This window comes from Aptenodytes patagonicus, chromosome 6, assembly GCF_965638725.1.
Source record: "Aptenodytes patagonicus chromosome 6, bAptPat1.pri.cur, whole genome shotgun sequence".
Taxonomy (NCBI): domain Eukaryota; kingdom Metazoa; phylum Chordata; class Aves; order Sphenisciformes; family Spheniscidae; genus Aptenodytes; species Aptenodytes patagonicus.
In genome coordinates, this window is record NC_134954.1 from 17825647 (window position 1) to 17841272 (window position 15626).

A 15626-nucleotide genomic window follows, 5' to 3' on the forward strand; every position below is an offset into this window, starting at 1 on the left:
TCTTCTTTAAAAAGGTCATGCTTGCTACACTAACAACGTGAGCTGAGTCATTCCAGTCATTTCCTAGTCAAAGAGAGGAAATGGTGGAATTTTTCCACCCTGTGGGCTGCCAGCTGCAGAAAGCTTTATCTCAGTATTCACCAAGACAGTAGGTCTTGGTAGAGTTTCAGAAGTGCCTGGTGGAAGCAGCTGCCACGTTTCTCTGGGTTTTCATACATCTTTGTAAAATCTTGCCATTTTTTTGAAAGATCACACCATCATGAATAACACAAAGTTATATAGATGAGTATCAGAAAATGTTTTCTGAAGTCTTGTAGTCAAAAGACCTGATTTCAAGACTTCACATAAGCTTTTTTTGCTCATAAAGATTTTCTAAACATTACCCTGGTGGTTCGGTTACGATGACCTGGGATAGTTTGTTTTTCAGACACTGCCATATTCTTCTCTTTGTACAAATGTGTTACTCTGAGTTGCTATTAAAAGCAATGATATGAAATACTTACTTTAGATGGAAGAAGTGGGGGCAAAGAGAAAGGGGCCTTTCCGCTACCCATTAGAACACCAAATTTTACATTTATTACAGGTATTGACCACAATAACACAGTCTTTTATATTATCTCACAGTAATAATATAATCTCTATTTTGCTTAAGGTGAACAGTGATATTCAGACAGGAAGAATTACTAACAAAGAAAAGATAAAGCTTTAAATTATAAAATGACTTTGTGGTTTCTCTCTGCAATACATTTTAAGTCCAGAAGGGACCATTAAGATCACCTATATGCCAAGGATTTTTACACTGTGCTTTTTGATATATGGGATCTCAAGTAACATACCATTTCTTTTGACCCTTGCTCTTGAGCATTATCTTTGATGGATTTTTACAAACTATGTATTGAAATATTCACACACCTGGTGACATGCTCACACACTGAAAGAGATTGGAGAAGCACAATTTTCTTTTAGAGGTGCAGTTGTTCTTTTTGGGATAAAAGTTTTACTGTGTTTTTGTGACAATTTCAGTGACTGAAATCAGCACAAAGAAAAGTTTATCAGGCTGCAATATCTTTAATGTTGATTTGAAAAGATCTGTAGCAATTTTAATGAGTCCTTATTCTTGATTTAAAGTCTGGAATAGAACTGAATATTTCCGAGCATTTAGTGAGAAAAGGTATAGCAGAGTTACAGTGTTTACTGGCTCTCCATAACTCTACCCACTGCCGTTCAGGACTAGAGGGATACCGTCATCACAAGAACTCCCAACCTCAACAGCTCATTTCTACAGATCACTATCACAAATTAAAACATATCACAGATTAGGAGAATAGTAATCTTGTCAAGAACCAGATTAAATTCTGGGCGTGTTGAATAGAAAAGGCAAATGAAGAGAAAGAACAAGAAAGACGATCCATTCCTGCATTTGTTCTAGTGTCTGGGTGACCTAGGGAGTAGCTATGGCAGGGAATGAATTGTCCCCTCCTGCAGATAAAGGACTAAAAATCTTACTGTTCTTTGTACTCACTAAATGAGGGCTGAGGCAATCCATAAGAGAATGAGAGTGCCAGGAAACATGCTGAGTTGTTACACTGCCTTGAACAGTTTCTCTCCAAAGCCTCCTTTATAAGCAACACAGCAGTAACTTTATTTTTGAAATATATTTATCCACCACTATTGTTAAATGTGCCCTAAGAATTTTTGTTTTCAGAGGGATGAGACCGTCAGCTTTTACATATCAACAAACAAGCAGAGAGAAAGCTTTTTTGTTAAGATATGGAGTGTCACTTTTTGTGGGGGTAAAAGCTGGAGGTGCGTAAAACCAAATTCTGCCATTTAATTAGTAATCAGCAATGGTCTGTCAGTCAGAGTTACTGTAATTCATGAACTGTTAAGTCAAAGCAAAAATGGCAAGTAATTAGACTCTATCCATTAGAGCTTCACTAGCACTCACTCATACCACTAGGGTTTCAATCTGAGAAGGAAATGGAAGTGTGAAACTCTTTAATATATTCAGCTTTTTAATTAGCAATCAGTGCTGATTTGTCAGCCATACCAACTCTAATGCACGAGCCATTGAAACACAGAAAAAAGGCACATTTTCAAAATCATTTATGCATATATTTACATTCCCTCCAGGCTGAAACATTGGAGAAACTACTGAAATATCATCTTTGCCATCACAGAGCAGCAGAAAGCATGTAGGAGCTTACAATCCAACATAGCCAATGAATTACTGACTGTTTGGGTAAAGACAGAAGTTGAATATTTATAAGAGATAGTTAGTACCTCCAAACACTGACAAATAAACATCACCTTTTTTAACTGTACATGAAACAACATCTCCAAGGGCTCAGGTAATACAATTTATATTCCAGTCAATCCCATTTTAAAGAATCCATTAATAAATGGATAGCGTTTGCCAGGCTGTTGTGCTTTTCTCGATCTCTGGATAGAGAAGGAGGTGGTGGAAGAGAAGTGCAAAAAGTCATCCTTTACCCGATCTTCGCAGGTGCCAGGGAAACCTGAGCTGCCGAGGCAGAACACAGCCTGCTTCCGGGCTTTGGTAGGCACAAGATTTTACCTCCTCCAAAATAGGGTGGGCTCTGCAGTGCGCCTGGTAAGCTGAGCAGCAAAGCTGGGCTCTCCAGAATTAAGCCAAAAGCCACTTCCTTCTTCCTCAGCCCTTGAAGAAATTAAAGTGCCGGAGGAAGAGGGGGAATGAGAGGTATAAAGGTTGTCCTCTTTTTACCCATATTAATATAAGTATCAGAAATTTAATTGCTTAATTTCGCCAATATAGAGTACCTGCACTAGGCCTCCCCACGTAGGGTAAAAATAAAAGGGTGCTTCACATCTCTTTGTAAGCATCTGTTTTTCGCTACTTCATACATATATGTATTTATATATACAATAACTTGCTTCAACAAGAGGGTAGCTCCCACTATAGTCAGACTCTATACTTAGTCAGTGTCAGTGTATGGATCAGCTGATAAAGGCACCAAGACAGCTTAAACTAATTACAATTTGCAGGTAGGGTGATAATTGCACTTCTAACTGCCTAAATTAGGCATACAAATGCATGGTTGCATTTGTATAGAGGCTGATAGAATACTCTGTGCCAGCTGAAAATTCAGCCCTAAATAGTGGTAATGTTCTTATCTAAAAATGACTTTTGTTTGCCTAACGTCTGACAGTGTTACGTCTTTTTTACTAGATGTTTAATTAGTTTGTTTTCATGGTGTTCTCATTTCCATTTTAGCTTTCATTACTGATGGGAGAGAGCAGGTTTCTGGCTCTGCGCTTAAAACCGGTCCCAAGGCAAAGAACGTGGCACCAGTTTGCCTTCACCCTTCCAATGTCAGCTGCATAGAGCACTCAGCCAACATTTTAAGCTCTCAACAGCTTTTGTGTTTTTAAAGTACGTTCTAGCTAGCCCCTGTTTTGTCTCTGATGGCTGGCTTTCAGAGGTTGTAAACATCCATCTCACAGTGGCATTTTCAGCTCCTATTTTTGAAACAGCAACTATTTTTCTGCAAAATACAGGTCAAGCCATTCTATTGAATCTACAACAGATTCACAAACAGGTGCTCTCAAGCAGCTGTAATCTCTCCACCTTTTCTCTTTGAACAAAAACCTATAAATGATTAATCATCTTAGTCCATAAATGCTTTAGTAGCTTGCCGTGAGTGTATGTTTATGAATTCTAGGTATAGGTTTGTGAATGGCTGGACCACTCAAGCCCAGATTTAGCTACGTGAGGAAGTTCACATGATTCAGATATCAACAAAAGAAAAAGAGTTCAGCTCCAACATGTGTCCCAGACTTCCTCCAGCCTCTTGGCCAACTGCCGGCTTCTTTAATGTCTCAGTGGGGTTTTTTCTAATTTTTTTAAGCAAGCAAACAAACAATTGCTTCCTTATGCATCACCCTGCCTCAGTACAAGCTTTAGCCTGCGTATTCCCTCCAAACTACCACCCGACAGCTATATAGGCTTCTTAAACACCATTTATAGTATAAACTTCTGAGCACTATTCCATATTTCAACTAGTAACAAAGATAGGTTGGTAACACAATAAATAATTTTCTCAAAATGTTGAAGGGCATACTTAAATAAACTCCATGGCAATGTACATATAGCACACCTACTCAAAGGAATTTTCTTTTTGGAGCACTACTACGCAGAACTTCAAGATACACCTACTAACAAGGGAAGAAAGCAAGCAAGCATGCTGCTAGAAAACTGCATTCTCCTTGAAAGTTTGGATCGGAACCATGAGACATCCCCACCTAACACCTACCCAACAGAAGACCCTTTCCTTTGATAGCTGTTCTTCAATTTTAAGAGGCACCAATTTAGAACAATGGTTAGGAGCAAGGATTCTTGTAGCAACGACCACGAGCTCATTGAACTGTTTGATTTTGTACAGTCTACAAGACAAGGTTGTGTTTTAAACAAAGATCAACCTTTGACCTCCTCTTCAGAGTTCCAGTCTTTCTGAATGAAAACAATTCTTCTGTATGCTGAATGTGTGCTGGCTAACTCTTTAGCACAACGGTAAGCGAATGAGAGCTAGGGTAGAAAGAAATGTCCTTTTTATCCCAAAGTTTGCTCCTTAAAGAGTTGCAGAACAGATCCTATAACTTACTGATAGAGAAATCTCAGCATAAAGACTTAAGAAATTATACTTAATTCAGTTAAACTCTCTGAAGTTTAAAAAATTATTCAGGAGATTTGAATTGTCTGTATCATGATTGAAGGTAGGTATTGTACAAAACCAGATGACTACTGTTACTCAACAAGGCACATCCCATAGCAGCTAGATGGTGAAAGTGTTACTGTTTAAAATTCTGGTTTTGAGAACCAGTCTCACCTAAAATTTAAGAGCACCAACCAAAATACCCCCCAAAATTATGTACTTGTTCTAATGCTACAACATGTACATGTAGTATTGGAAGTGGAGAAGGTGGGGGCAAACCTCTCATTTGTAAAAATGTCTTGGTTTTGCTTGTTTCTGTTACTCTGGAGCACCTCTCTAACTTGGAGAGCTTACTTCCACCTCTAATCCTGTTCTGTCATGTACTCAAGCTTCTTGCTGCTGTGTGACAGCTGTAAAACTAATAAGCACACCCTCCCACTGCATTATCCACTCAGTCAATAGAAATACTCAACAGACCCCTGGGGAGCCCCACTCAATATGACCACAGTGGAAACGAATAAGATTTGTTGTCCAATGGGTAGAGATGAGCCAGTTTTGTATTCGCTCACTAGTAGTTTCCCCTCTGCTAGCAAACTTCTAATAGTGTTATGCAAGACAATGCCTTACTAAAATTGGGTCAGATGATTCCTGCTTTTTCCTCCAGTATCCGAAAGACTTGTTACACCGCTCTAGGTAATTAGATTGAGAACAAGTTGTCAAATCAGCAAATCAGTGTTAATTATTACCTATCAGCTTGTTATTTTAACCCAAATCCTCACTGTTTTCACTTCTCTCTGTCTCACTGAAAAACTTCTGGTCCCCTGACAGTCAACATCTAAAAAGCAGTTAAGGGCTTCAGCACAACCCTATGATACACAGCGGCAGCGTATTCTCCCACCAGTTTAGGACCAAGTGTGTCTTCAATTAACTGCTGCTAGAGTACATCACCTTAGAGCATAGTCAAAGAGCAGTAGACAAAGTAATGAATATATCATCTCAGTTAATGACAAGGAGACTGAGCTGCCATTTTTCTCTTAAAAAAAAAAAGAAGATCTAACAGTACACCTATTTTTTAAATAAAATTAGGGACATCTCATGCTGAAGCTTGACATAACAGGTTAAGATAATAATGCATCCAGAAATTCATGCTGAAGGCAGGCATAGCCTTCCTCATTCTCCTTCAAGAGTTAACAAGACTGAGCAGAACTAGTTCCTCCATTAGGAAGCCACATACAACAAATGAAGAGCAGTAGGACTCAGCACCCTGAACAATCATTTTCCATTCATTTAGCATAAACAGAGCTGTGCAGTAGTGGTAATGACAAGATTAGGCAATACAGTAAGCACTAGAGGTTCAATCGGTTTTGAGTGCAAGTGAACTTGATATAGAAGCTAAATACAAATAATTTGGAAATTAAAGACAACCAGAGGAATAATGACAGGCTGATATTATCGTAAGTTTGTATGGAGTTTACCAGGTTGAAGATGCCCTTCCAAAAACAAAAAAGAAACCAAAAACCGTTGTTGATTTTTTAGCATAGTATTTATTGAATAGTTTATTTCCTAGAGCCACTTCATTATGCAAGTGTCAGTGCATATTTACCTCAGATGTTTATTTTGAATGGATAAGGACAAAAAACCCATGGATACATATATCCAGGGGAAGAGGGGAGAATGGTGAATATATTAAGGGGGGGGGGGGGAAGGTTGGTTCTGGCAGATTCAGGCCTACCAAGTCGTATACGTTATTAGGAATAGCTATATAGTTAATCAGAGTACATTTGGAGGCTGGAGCCCAACACAACGCTTTTTATGTGAAAAGACAAAGTAGACTCTCATAAAAGCCTGTTTAGCAAAGCCATAAGCAGTGTTATTTTAAACAGTTTATTTACATTGCTTGGATTGGCAAAGAGAGATATAAAAACAGTTAAGTCTGACACATTCAGAAGCATCACTAGTTACATATAGACATAAGACAAGACACTGGTGGTTAAAAAGAAACCAGAAGTTGAGAACTCCTGCTAATACAGACAGTTAAACCGTTAATGAAATGCAGAAATATACATATTTAGATAGTTCCTGAGATAGCATTGCATCATACCAACTGTTCAGAGATGAAGGAAGTGAACATATAGTTTTGAAGGAAGGTACAAATACATGAGAAAGCCAGGTAAAAGCCTTAGGAGTACTACACCTGAAATTTGACACACCCAAATTGGGCCATGAAATTACCATGTCACACCAATAATCCCATGCTTTAAATAATGACTCATTAACCAAGTATGTGGAAGGTGTGGGGTTTTGGGGGGTCAGTTTGTTTAACAGCCCTACTAAAAGGTAGTGTAATTATTTTCCTCAGACATCCATTTCAAAGAAATTCAAGGAATTCAATTGATTATTTTTGGTGGTCAAAGCTAGGCGCAGCCTTCAAACTTACTGTTCAAATAAACCCACGTAACATACCACTGTGTTACAGTGAGGCTGCGGAAGACCATAATCTCGGAAACTCAATTCTACCTTTTTATAAACAACTACATTTATAAAATATCTGGAATAAGCAGCTGTACAACAGGTTAACTGTCATACTTGAAAGGTCAGGTACTTCATAATGCATCTCCGTTTAAGAAATCAACAATTCAAACATTAGAGTGCTCTGCCAATTGATGAAGTTAGGCAAGCATAAGAGTCATCCAAACTAGCGGTAAGTTATGTGAACATCATCTTCATTTCAAAATCTGACAAACTAGGTTATTGCCTAAAGGGGACAATTTCCATAGAAGAAAATGCTATGGTGGTGAGAAAATAAATTTGTGCAAGGGAATACTGTGTCTTAAATGAAGACCAAGTTACTTATTCCACTGATTAGCTGATCTGCTTCAATACAACTAAAAACCCCTTGTGATTAACTTAGTGTTATCTAACATTTTGCTAATCATTGCTAAGTGCTAATGACTAAGGTACCATTAATGTCAGTAACAAGTCATTTGAACAGCCAGCTGCTTGTCGGTCATTACAATACAGCATTGTATTTTAAACCTGCTTCATATCAAATGGGTTGTTGATCGACTTAATGTATGACTCCTTTTTTCAAAGATCGAGGGAAGACTGACCAAGGAAGGAGAAGGAATACCCTGTTGGGGAAGAAGAAAAAAAGTTATTTGATCATTTGTTAGCCTATGTCAATAGTTAAGTAGTCATTTCTCAACCCTGATACATAGCATAAGGAATGTAACAGCACAGAAGATATTTGTTTGGCAGCTTTTGAAATTAATGATACAGCATTTCTAGATTTTGAACAGAAAAGTTAAGAGCACCAAGTGAGTAGAATGCATATTTTAAAAAATGCAGAAGAAAGATTTTTCCTTGTTACCAGCCTTGAGAGATTCAGAATACAAGAACATGTTTTTGAAGAGTAGCTGTTAACCAAGTATTAGCATACATCTTGCATCACACTTTTTGCTATAATAATCTCCCTCCAACTTGAAAGCAAGATACATTATGATAATCTCTTAGAGAAATGGAGCTCCCCTCAGATCCTACAACTTTCTGTATTCTTACCAGCTCTGAGCCCCAAATCAGATGTTGAACATATGCCTTCTTGGCTACAGAAGGCAATAAACATCACAATGATTTGTCAAAGCTTGCTTTAGCTGCGCCTGGATGGGCACAAACTAGGCAAAAAGCTGATTTTTCTGGTGCTAGGAACATAGGCTGCTTCTACATCAATATGTAGTCCTAAAAGTTAACCTTTTTGGATCAGCTGAGATTTTATATTCTTTTTACATTAGACCTCAAGATACTTTCACAAGCAATCTTCTGTTGCTCTTTATAGCACAGCCAAGCTTTTCAGCATATAAACAGGTCATAGTAGTTAGGCAACTTGCTACACCTGCATGCTTCAAGAATCTTTTAAAATAGGGATATTTTGAGCAGGTAAGGCTATACCACTTCACTATGAAGTCTAATGCCTGTTTATGGCACATCATCTATTTGCAGTCATAGGCAATATTTGAAAATTAAATCCCAAACTCCTCTTTATACAGCAGCTTTTATTAGACTTTGAAGTATTTTATACAGGATATTTTTTCTATTTACAGATAGGGGAACAAAAACCATAGGTAAAATTAGCTGCTTAAGACTTCCCTGCAAACCAAGTTATTAAAGTCCTCAGAACTCTGGTCAGTGAACTACACTGCCACTTGGACAACTGAACTGAAACAGTAAGTAATTAATTTCTATACAATTGAATTAAGAAAAACACACAGAAAAGTTAAAAGGATTTGTAAAAGAATTAACTTTGTACCCAGAACCAGAAATAGAACTAGACCACACGTGAGTAGTGACTCCAACCCCTTGCATTAGAACAAGTCAAAGAAAAACCCAACACCATTTAAAACACTTTGTGGATTCTAGGGTTTTATATAGTTGTACCGCGCTATCTTAGTTTAGAGGAATCAAGGTTTTTTTGCTCACTTCATGCAAGATGGGCATTAACAGTCAGGATGTGATGTACAGAATTTTTCAGCACCACACTGGTTATTATCTCCAGCATCACCATAAGTGCTAGTAATAATAGGGATAGGACACGGTCTGTCCAAGGCATGACCATTTAAGCTTTCCAAGTTGGAAGAGGTTTTTTCTTCTACAGCATTTGAAAGACGAATATTTGGAGAGCCAGGACACAGCACAGGTCGAGGCCTGGAATTTTGAGAGCTCCAATCAACAGAATTGGAGCGGTGAACATTAACAGCACATTTGACAGATCCATTTAGGCTGCACGTAGAAGATGAACGAGCAATCTACAATTAGGAAGGGGTTCAAGAGTTAGTCCAAACAAGAAAAAAAACCTAAGCATTCAAGCTTTATTGATACTTTTAGTCTATAGTTTTTCTACACCAAAAATCCCCACTTAAGCACAGGCCAGGATTTTATTTAAATAAAACAATATGTCTGAATAACAGCTTTGACTCTCTCAATGGACTCAGACAGGTTTCCTGCAGCTTTAGTTTCCTATTCAAGAACTGCACTGGTATCCCAGCTTGAGGGGCTGGAATCTAAACCTCTCTTTTCCCCTCAACCTTATGATTCAACCAAAAAGATGTTATGCAAGTTCAGTGGTGTGTGGGATCGGTTAAAAAAAAAAAAAACCAAAAAACACACATCACACACACAACACATGATCTGCTGCCAAGCTGCAGCTTACTACCTCAGAGGTCCAAGAACTCTGGGAAGAATTTGAAATAGGAAAATAGTTTTTACTACTATAAGTTCCTATCATTTTGTGGAAAAAAGTATTTTTGTATGGGGTAGACACACAAAAAGAAAAGTGCATGACTTGCATTTTCATGAGAAATGAGATACAGTGCTGTATCAAAATGAAGACAGAATATTAGAATTCGAAAACAATTGTTGGAGCAAACATAATTGGAAGGAAGAAAATCTGTACAGAGAACTGGGGTATAGCCCCACTGGTAGATTTTTTTATTTCCTCTAAAGCAAGGGAGTCCACTGTGATACTTCCTCCCTTATTAATTCACATTTTCTCCTGCCTATCTCATGTGGGAGAGCAGGGCAATATCTTTATGTTGTACAACTTAATGGCCACTCAAACACACTGAATTATCTCTATATTAAGGTACTAACATATCAGGCAGTAGTAGAAAGATACACAGGAAATCCTGTTCTTGGCCTTCTGTCCTACAAACTACAGACTTTAAAGTATGTTTACTCAGCATAGAGATTTACTCAAACACTAGAATAAAAGTAAAGAGGATGAAAAAATTCCTTCAAATCTAGTCTGCTTTACTAGACTGTACTAGGAAATTGAGTTTGACCTAATGTAGCAGAAGAAAGCTGCAATAGGTAGCCAGGCATAGCAAAAGAGTTGCAGTATGTAGGACAATACATTATTTTACCAAGTTTTCTTAAATATGTATAAGGAGATAATTCCCTTATCTTTTCAAAAACTCTCAGGCTGCAGCATCTATTATTTCTCTACCCTTTCTTCCCAGTTTGTTTCACAGGATGTCTAGCATCTCGCTACTTTCATTGATAATTTCACCATACTATTCAGGATTGTACACCACATTTGTATATATTGTCCAAAATCAAAAGCATGAACCAACATAAGAGAGCGTGTTGGAAGTTTCTCACTCTCTCAGAAGAGGATACATATTCCATCTCTGGCAAAAGAGCTTGGGGTTTTTTCCCCTCAACTTAATTGTACAAGGCATCTCCCAGTACATACAGTACATACAGTATTTCTGCATTTTCAGCAAGTAAGCCTTCTCATTAAGCAACTCTTGCTCAGAAAATAACATGTCTATGAATGTAGTTAAAAATACATTTTTCCACTGTGGATCTTGAAATTGTTAAAGTAAGATCAACACCAGACATTAAAATAACTGTGATCTTAAAAAGGTTACTTATTTGGCCTGCACAGCCAAATCACTTACCGCTAATGACGACGTACTAGTCAGTTGGCTGCCTAGATAACTCTCATTAGCTGAACTGGGACTTCTTCCTTCTGTTGCACTATGCGACATTAGAGCCCTTCGAAGAGCTCTCTTTGGTGTTTTTGAGAAAGAAAACGCTCTTGTAACCTGAGGAGTTTGACAAGCAGTTATACACTGACAAAAATCAGGCTGCAATACCTACTATAATATAGGCTACCATTCAAGCTTTGAACATCTGTAGGACATGTATCAAATGTTAATATGACTGTATCAAAACTAGCCAAACACACACACCCACAAGTTGATCTGACTTTTAAGGCCCCCCCATCACCCCTGCTCTTCTCACTCTGTCCAAATATGAAGACAACATGGGGATGGGGAGGGGTGGATATTCAGGGAGAAGTCAAAATAAGGTCTAGTCAACTAGGCTTTCCCACATCCCTTGGGTTCTGCAGAGTCAGGCCCCCCTCCTTTAAGTTGCTCTCAATTTAGTCTTCAGCAGCTTCCAAACTACAGCAGCCTCTACAGTTTTCTCCAAGAAACAGTATTATCATCTTGAACATACTAAGCCTGCTGCGAGGCTGCTGAGAATAGGGAACAGATTCCTCCTTGCTGCATCATACTCTGTCACCCCTTCTCACACACCACAAACTTTAGCAGAACCAAACCCAGTGCACGGCCAACAAGACAGAGCAGACAGGCAGCCTTCCTCCTGCCTCCCAGCCAGGTCCTCTTAGCAGAACAGGGCACAGTTCCTCAGTCCATTAGTTGAGAGCAGCTAAGCCACACACAAAAGGAAAGCGTACACAGGCAGACACCAGCATTCAGCACTTACTCTGTTGCTATTTCAAAGTTTATTTTATTACCGGGACACACATACTCTACACCCACACTTTTGAAGGTACTTAGATTTAGATAATTGCATACAGCTTTAAAACTCCATTCAATATGCTAAAACCAGTTACAGCTGAGGGTTGGGGTTTTTTTTGTAATATATACAGAGATTCAAAGATTCAAAATATTAAACAGAGTAAGTTCCATAACAGACTCAAAAATGACTACATAATACTTATGACCATAATACTTAAGACTATATACAGATACTCCAAAACTACTCAGTCAAAACCTCAAAAACATTCCCCACCTTCTTTAAGGAGCTTATACTTAAGAGTTTTAGTTCAGATTATGTTTTTCCTGTCACGCTAAGTACTACAAGAGACCTGAAACAGGAATACTAGCACAATTCCCTGACTAAAATGGGGTTTACTGTAAAGCACTATCTTTACAGTATCTTACCTTTTTTGATGTTTTCTTTATTGCCCTGGATGCTCTGCTTAAAGTACTGTCCATATCTTTAGTATTTACTTCAACTGAATCAGGATCAGCAGTATAAATGAGATTTTCCTATAGACAAAAATAGTCTTAGTAATGGTCAAACATCAGCACTTCTCAAAATATCACTCTCTAGTTCATTAGGTCAGATTTAGAGGTTTTAATTGCCATATTCCTCCATATTTAACTCTTAATATACAGTTAAGCAGCTATTTTCTTTCATGCCATTTCATTAGATTAACTGCTGTTACAATCAGTTTATGAAACCACTTCATCAGTAGTTTTACATTTGGTTGGTTTGATTCAGTTTCAAGTTCAGGGTTGACCAAAGTAAAAGGCAGTAGTTCTGAAGTATACCTAGGGAGTTTCACAAGATACATGCCTCTGTTTCACTAACACATCCAGCACACTTCTGAAGTGAAATCTTGATAGCTCCAGCTGTCAAACATTAAGACTAAGTCTTTCAGCTTAAGCCCAATAGATGTTTCAGAATACCCACAAGTTCTGTTTTTTTTTTTTTCATGCCTCATTCTTCAACTCTAGCATGTGCAAAGCAACCTCTGGCTAGCTACTTACAAAACTTGGGGGTGGGGGGACATGCATGGGAGTGGGAAGTTGCTGGGGTTTTTTTGTTGTTGTTTTGGGTTTTTATTTTGAGAAAAGACAGTTTACCAAAAAAAAAAGTTTTGAAAAAAGAAATCATAAGGACACCAGACAGCAAGCTGTATGGCTATTCCTAACGTCTAACAAAGAGCAGTTAAAGCCTTTACTGCCACCATGTGGCAAAGCCAACGCTATCTCATTCTCACACGATGCTACAGAGTTCTTGAACAGGGAAAAGGGGAAGCGTGCTTAAATTGAAGCTCAATTTGACATTTAAATCAGCAAGAAAAAAAGTCTTATATAGTTGGTACAAAGCAGTAGTTACAGAAATTATAACTAATGGAATTCAGCATAGTAGGTTACAATTTGTCAGCATATGATTCTGGATGTTCTAGGGCAAGAGGGAATGATACATTTATTACACAAAGATTTAATTTCTATTAAGAAAACCCAACATTTTTCCATCCCTTTGTGTTATATGTAACACAAGACTGAAGATAGGCGGCAGACAGATTAAAGTAAATTAACACTTCTGAATCAGTACTTTTCCTACTCAGTACCTAAAAGGAAGGAAAAGCACAAAGCCAAGTTTCTCATTAAGTCCCTAGATGACAAGCCAAACAAAATAAAACTAAGATGCTATTTTGATTACTTAACTACCTCTCCTGAAACAAGCATGTCTTTAAAAAAAAAAAAAATCAATCAAATGTTTTACAGTAAGAGTACAATGCAGAACATAAAACATTTCTAGCTTAAACGCAAGTTGTTTCAGCTATATACTGCACATATTTTCAGCAAATTTGGATGACTGATATGCATACACTCTTACATAATTAAAACGTTAGCTGAAAGTCTCTTGCCCTAATTGGAGAGGATCTACTCTTCAAATTAGTAGTTTTCTGGCTGTGGAGAGCCCACACATTGAACATCTGAAAATGCGAGGAGGCCAGTATCTCCTTTATTTCATTGCTTTCTTTATTTCCTTGTTTAAAGGTTGTAGGCTTCTGTCTATAGGAGGAAGATGCTTCATGTCTCTTACATTATGGTGCCCATGCAAATAAGGTATAGAACACAGAATTCAACCTAACACAGAGTTAAACCAAAACATACGATTCATAATGCTGGGATTGTAAATTGGAACATAGCTGTAAAAGAAGCAAGCTCAACACAATTCTGTTTAGATCTGCAGTGCAGAGTTTAAATTATTTATAATTAAGTTGTGATGGGGGAAGAGCATGATTCTTGATTTTTAAGTAGTTATTAGCTTCTGTAGAAGCTAAGTTCCAGGCTGTTTCCTTTTCCACCTTTTAACCACTCACTTGCAGACCTGCTAGCACAAATGTTTTCTGCTCTACTTCACCTCAAGCATGTCCACTATTAACAAGTTCCTCAGCTTCATGTGCTTAAGCCAAAAAGAGAGAAATATTTCCAATCAGCAACATGGTTCCAGAGTACTTACTGCATCTGCTTTACAAATAGTGTTAGCCACATGCCGACACAACATCTTCAACCAATCTTCTTTAGGAGGTTCTTCAGTTGTCATCTGGAAACTAAGTAGCTTGTTGTTGAGTTCTGTAGGTGGCCGCACAACTAAGGCAAAAGCTTTATGGCAATCTACAGTTTATAAAAAGAGAGACAAGGAGTTAAGACAAAGAATAATAATTTTTCATATAATTCAGGGGGGAACCTTCAGAAGAGTTAACCCTCCATCTGCCAGGAGCTAGAGTTAAGGACAATATGATTTGGTGCAAGGATTTTATCTTTATTTACACTATAGCTGTTGTATCACTTGCAAGAGCACTGAGTTCTGTCCACAACCTTCATCAAGAGGCTGCAATCAGCTGTTCATGCAACAGTTGTTTATTCAGCAAATAATCTGCATACCATAGTCTGCAGACTAGTCAGTCTTTGCTGGATATAGCAGTAAATATAATTTCATTCTCTAACTCATGAAGTGTTAGACAGATCATTTTTTTTTTTTAATCAGAATGAGGAAAACAACGTTTACCCTATTTTGTAAAGCAGGAAAAAGCAACAGAGACATCAGTACTATATATGACACATTCAAACTGTTGTAACTTGACTATTTTACTGTTTAAACTTGACAAAGATCGCTCACTTGATAGCGGAAAATTAATCCATTGCTGATACTCCTTTATAGGAGACACAGCTGAAGCATGCTAAACACAGTTGAGAGAGAAAAAGAAAAAACTACCCATCACCAATTCAGAAAAGCAGCACTGGAAAAGCAGCCCTATAAGAGCTCGTATATAAAAGAAAGTAGCTGACCTCTCCCAAGATTTGCATACTAAAGTTCATAGCAAATATTAATGGTATGCTTACAAATCGCTCCCATCACCCAAGTCCCAAATAAAACTTAAGTGCTGCACAGTAATTTAAAGAGAATTCTTAGAGAGAAACCCTAAAGTACCTTTTAAAAATGCAGGTAGGCATCACGTTTACTACCTACCCTCTTTGCCATTTCTATTTTTTATTGGGTTTCTATGTTCAGGTGCTTCAGAGAACATTAGGCAGAACAAGT

At 37.8% G+C, this 15626-nt stretch overlaps 1 protein-coding gene across 1 annotated transcript in view; it reads right to left on the bottom strand.

Annotated features, from left to right (window-relative positions):
• Window positions 1-7785: 7785 nt before the first annotated feature.
• The window catches only part of ECT2 (epithelial cell transforming 2), a 29252-nt gene continuing 21411 nt past the window's right edge, over window positions 7786-15626 (bottom strand). The window contains exons 22-26 of the mRNA XM_076340663.1: window positions 14544-14698; window positions 12446-12553; window positions 11150-11296; window positions 9168-9493; window positions 7786-7825 (exon numbers count right to left, since the gene is read on the bottom strand). Coding sequence (XP_076196778.1) covers window positions 9185-9493; window positions 11150-11296; window positions 12446-12553; window positions 14544-14698 — 719 coding nt within the window. The 3' untranslated portion in view covers window positions 7786-7825; window positions 9168-9184. The remainder of the gene's footprint in view (window positions 7826-9167; window positions 9494-11149; window positions 11297-12445; window positions 12554-14543; window positions 14699-15626) is intronic.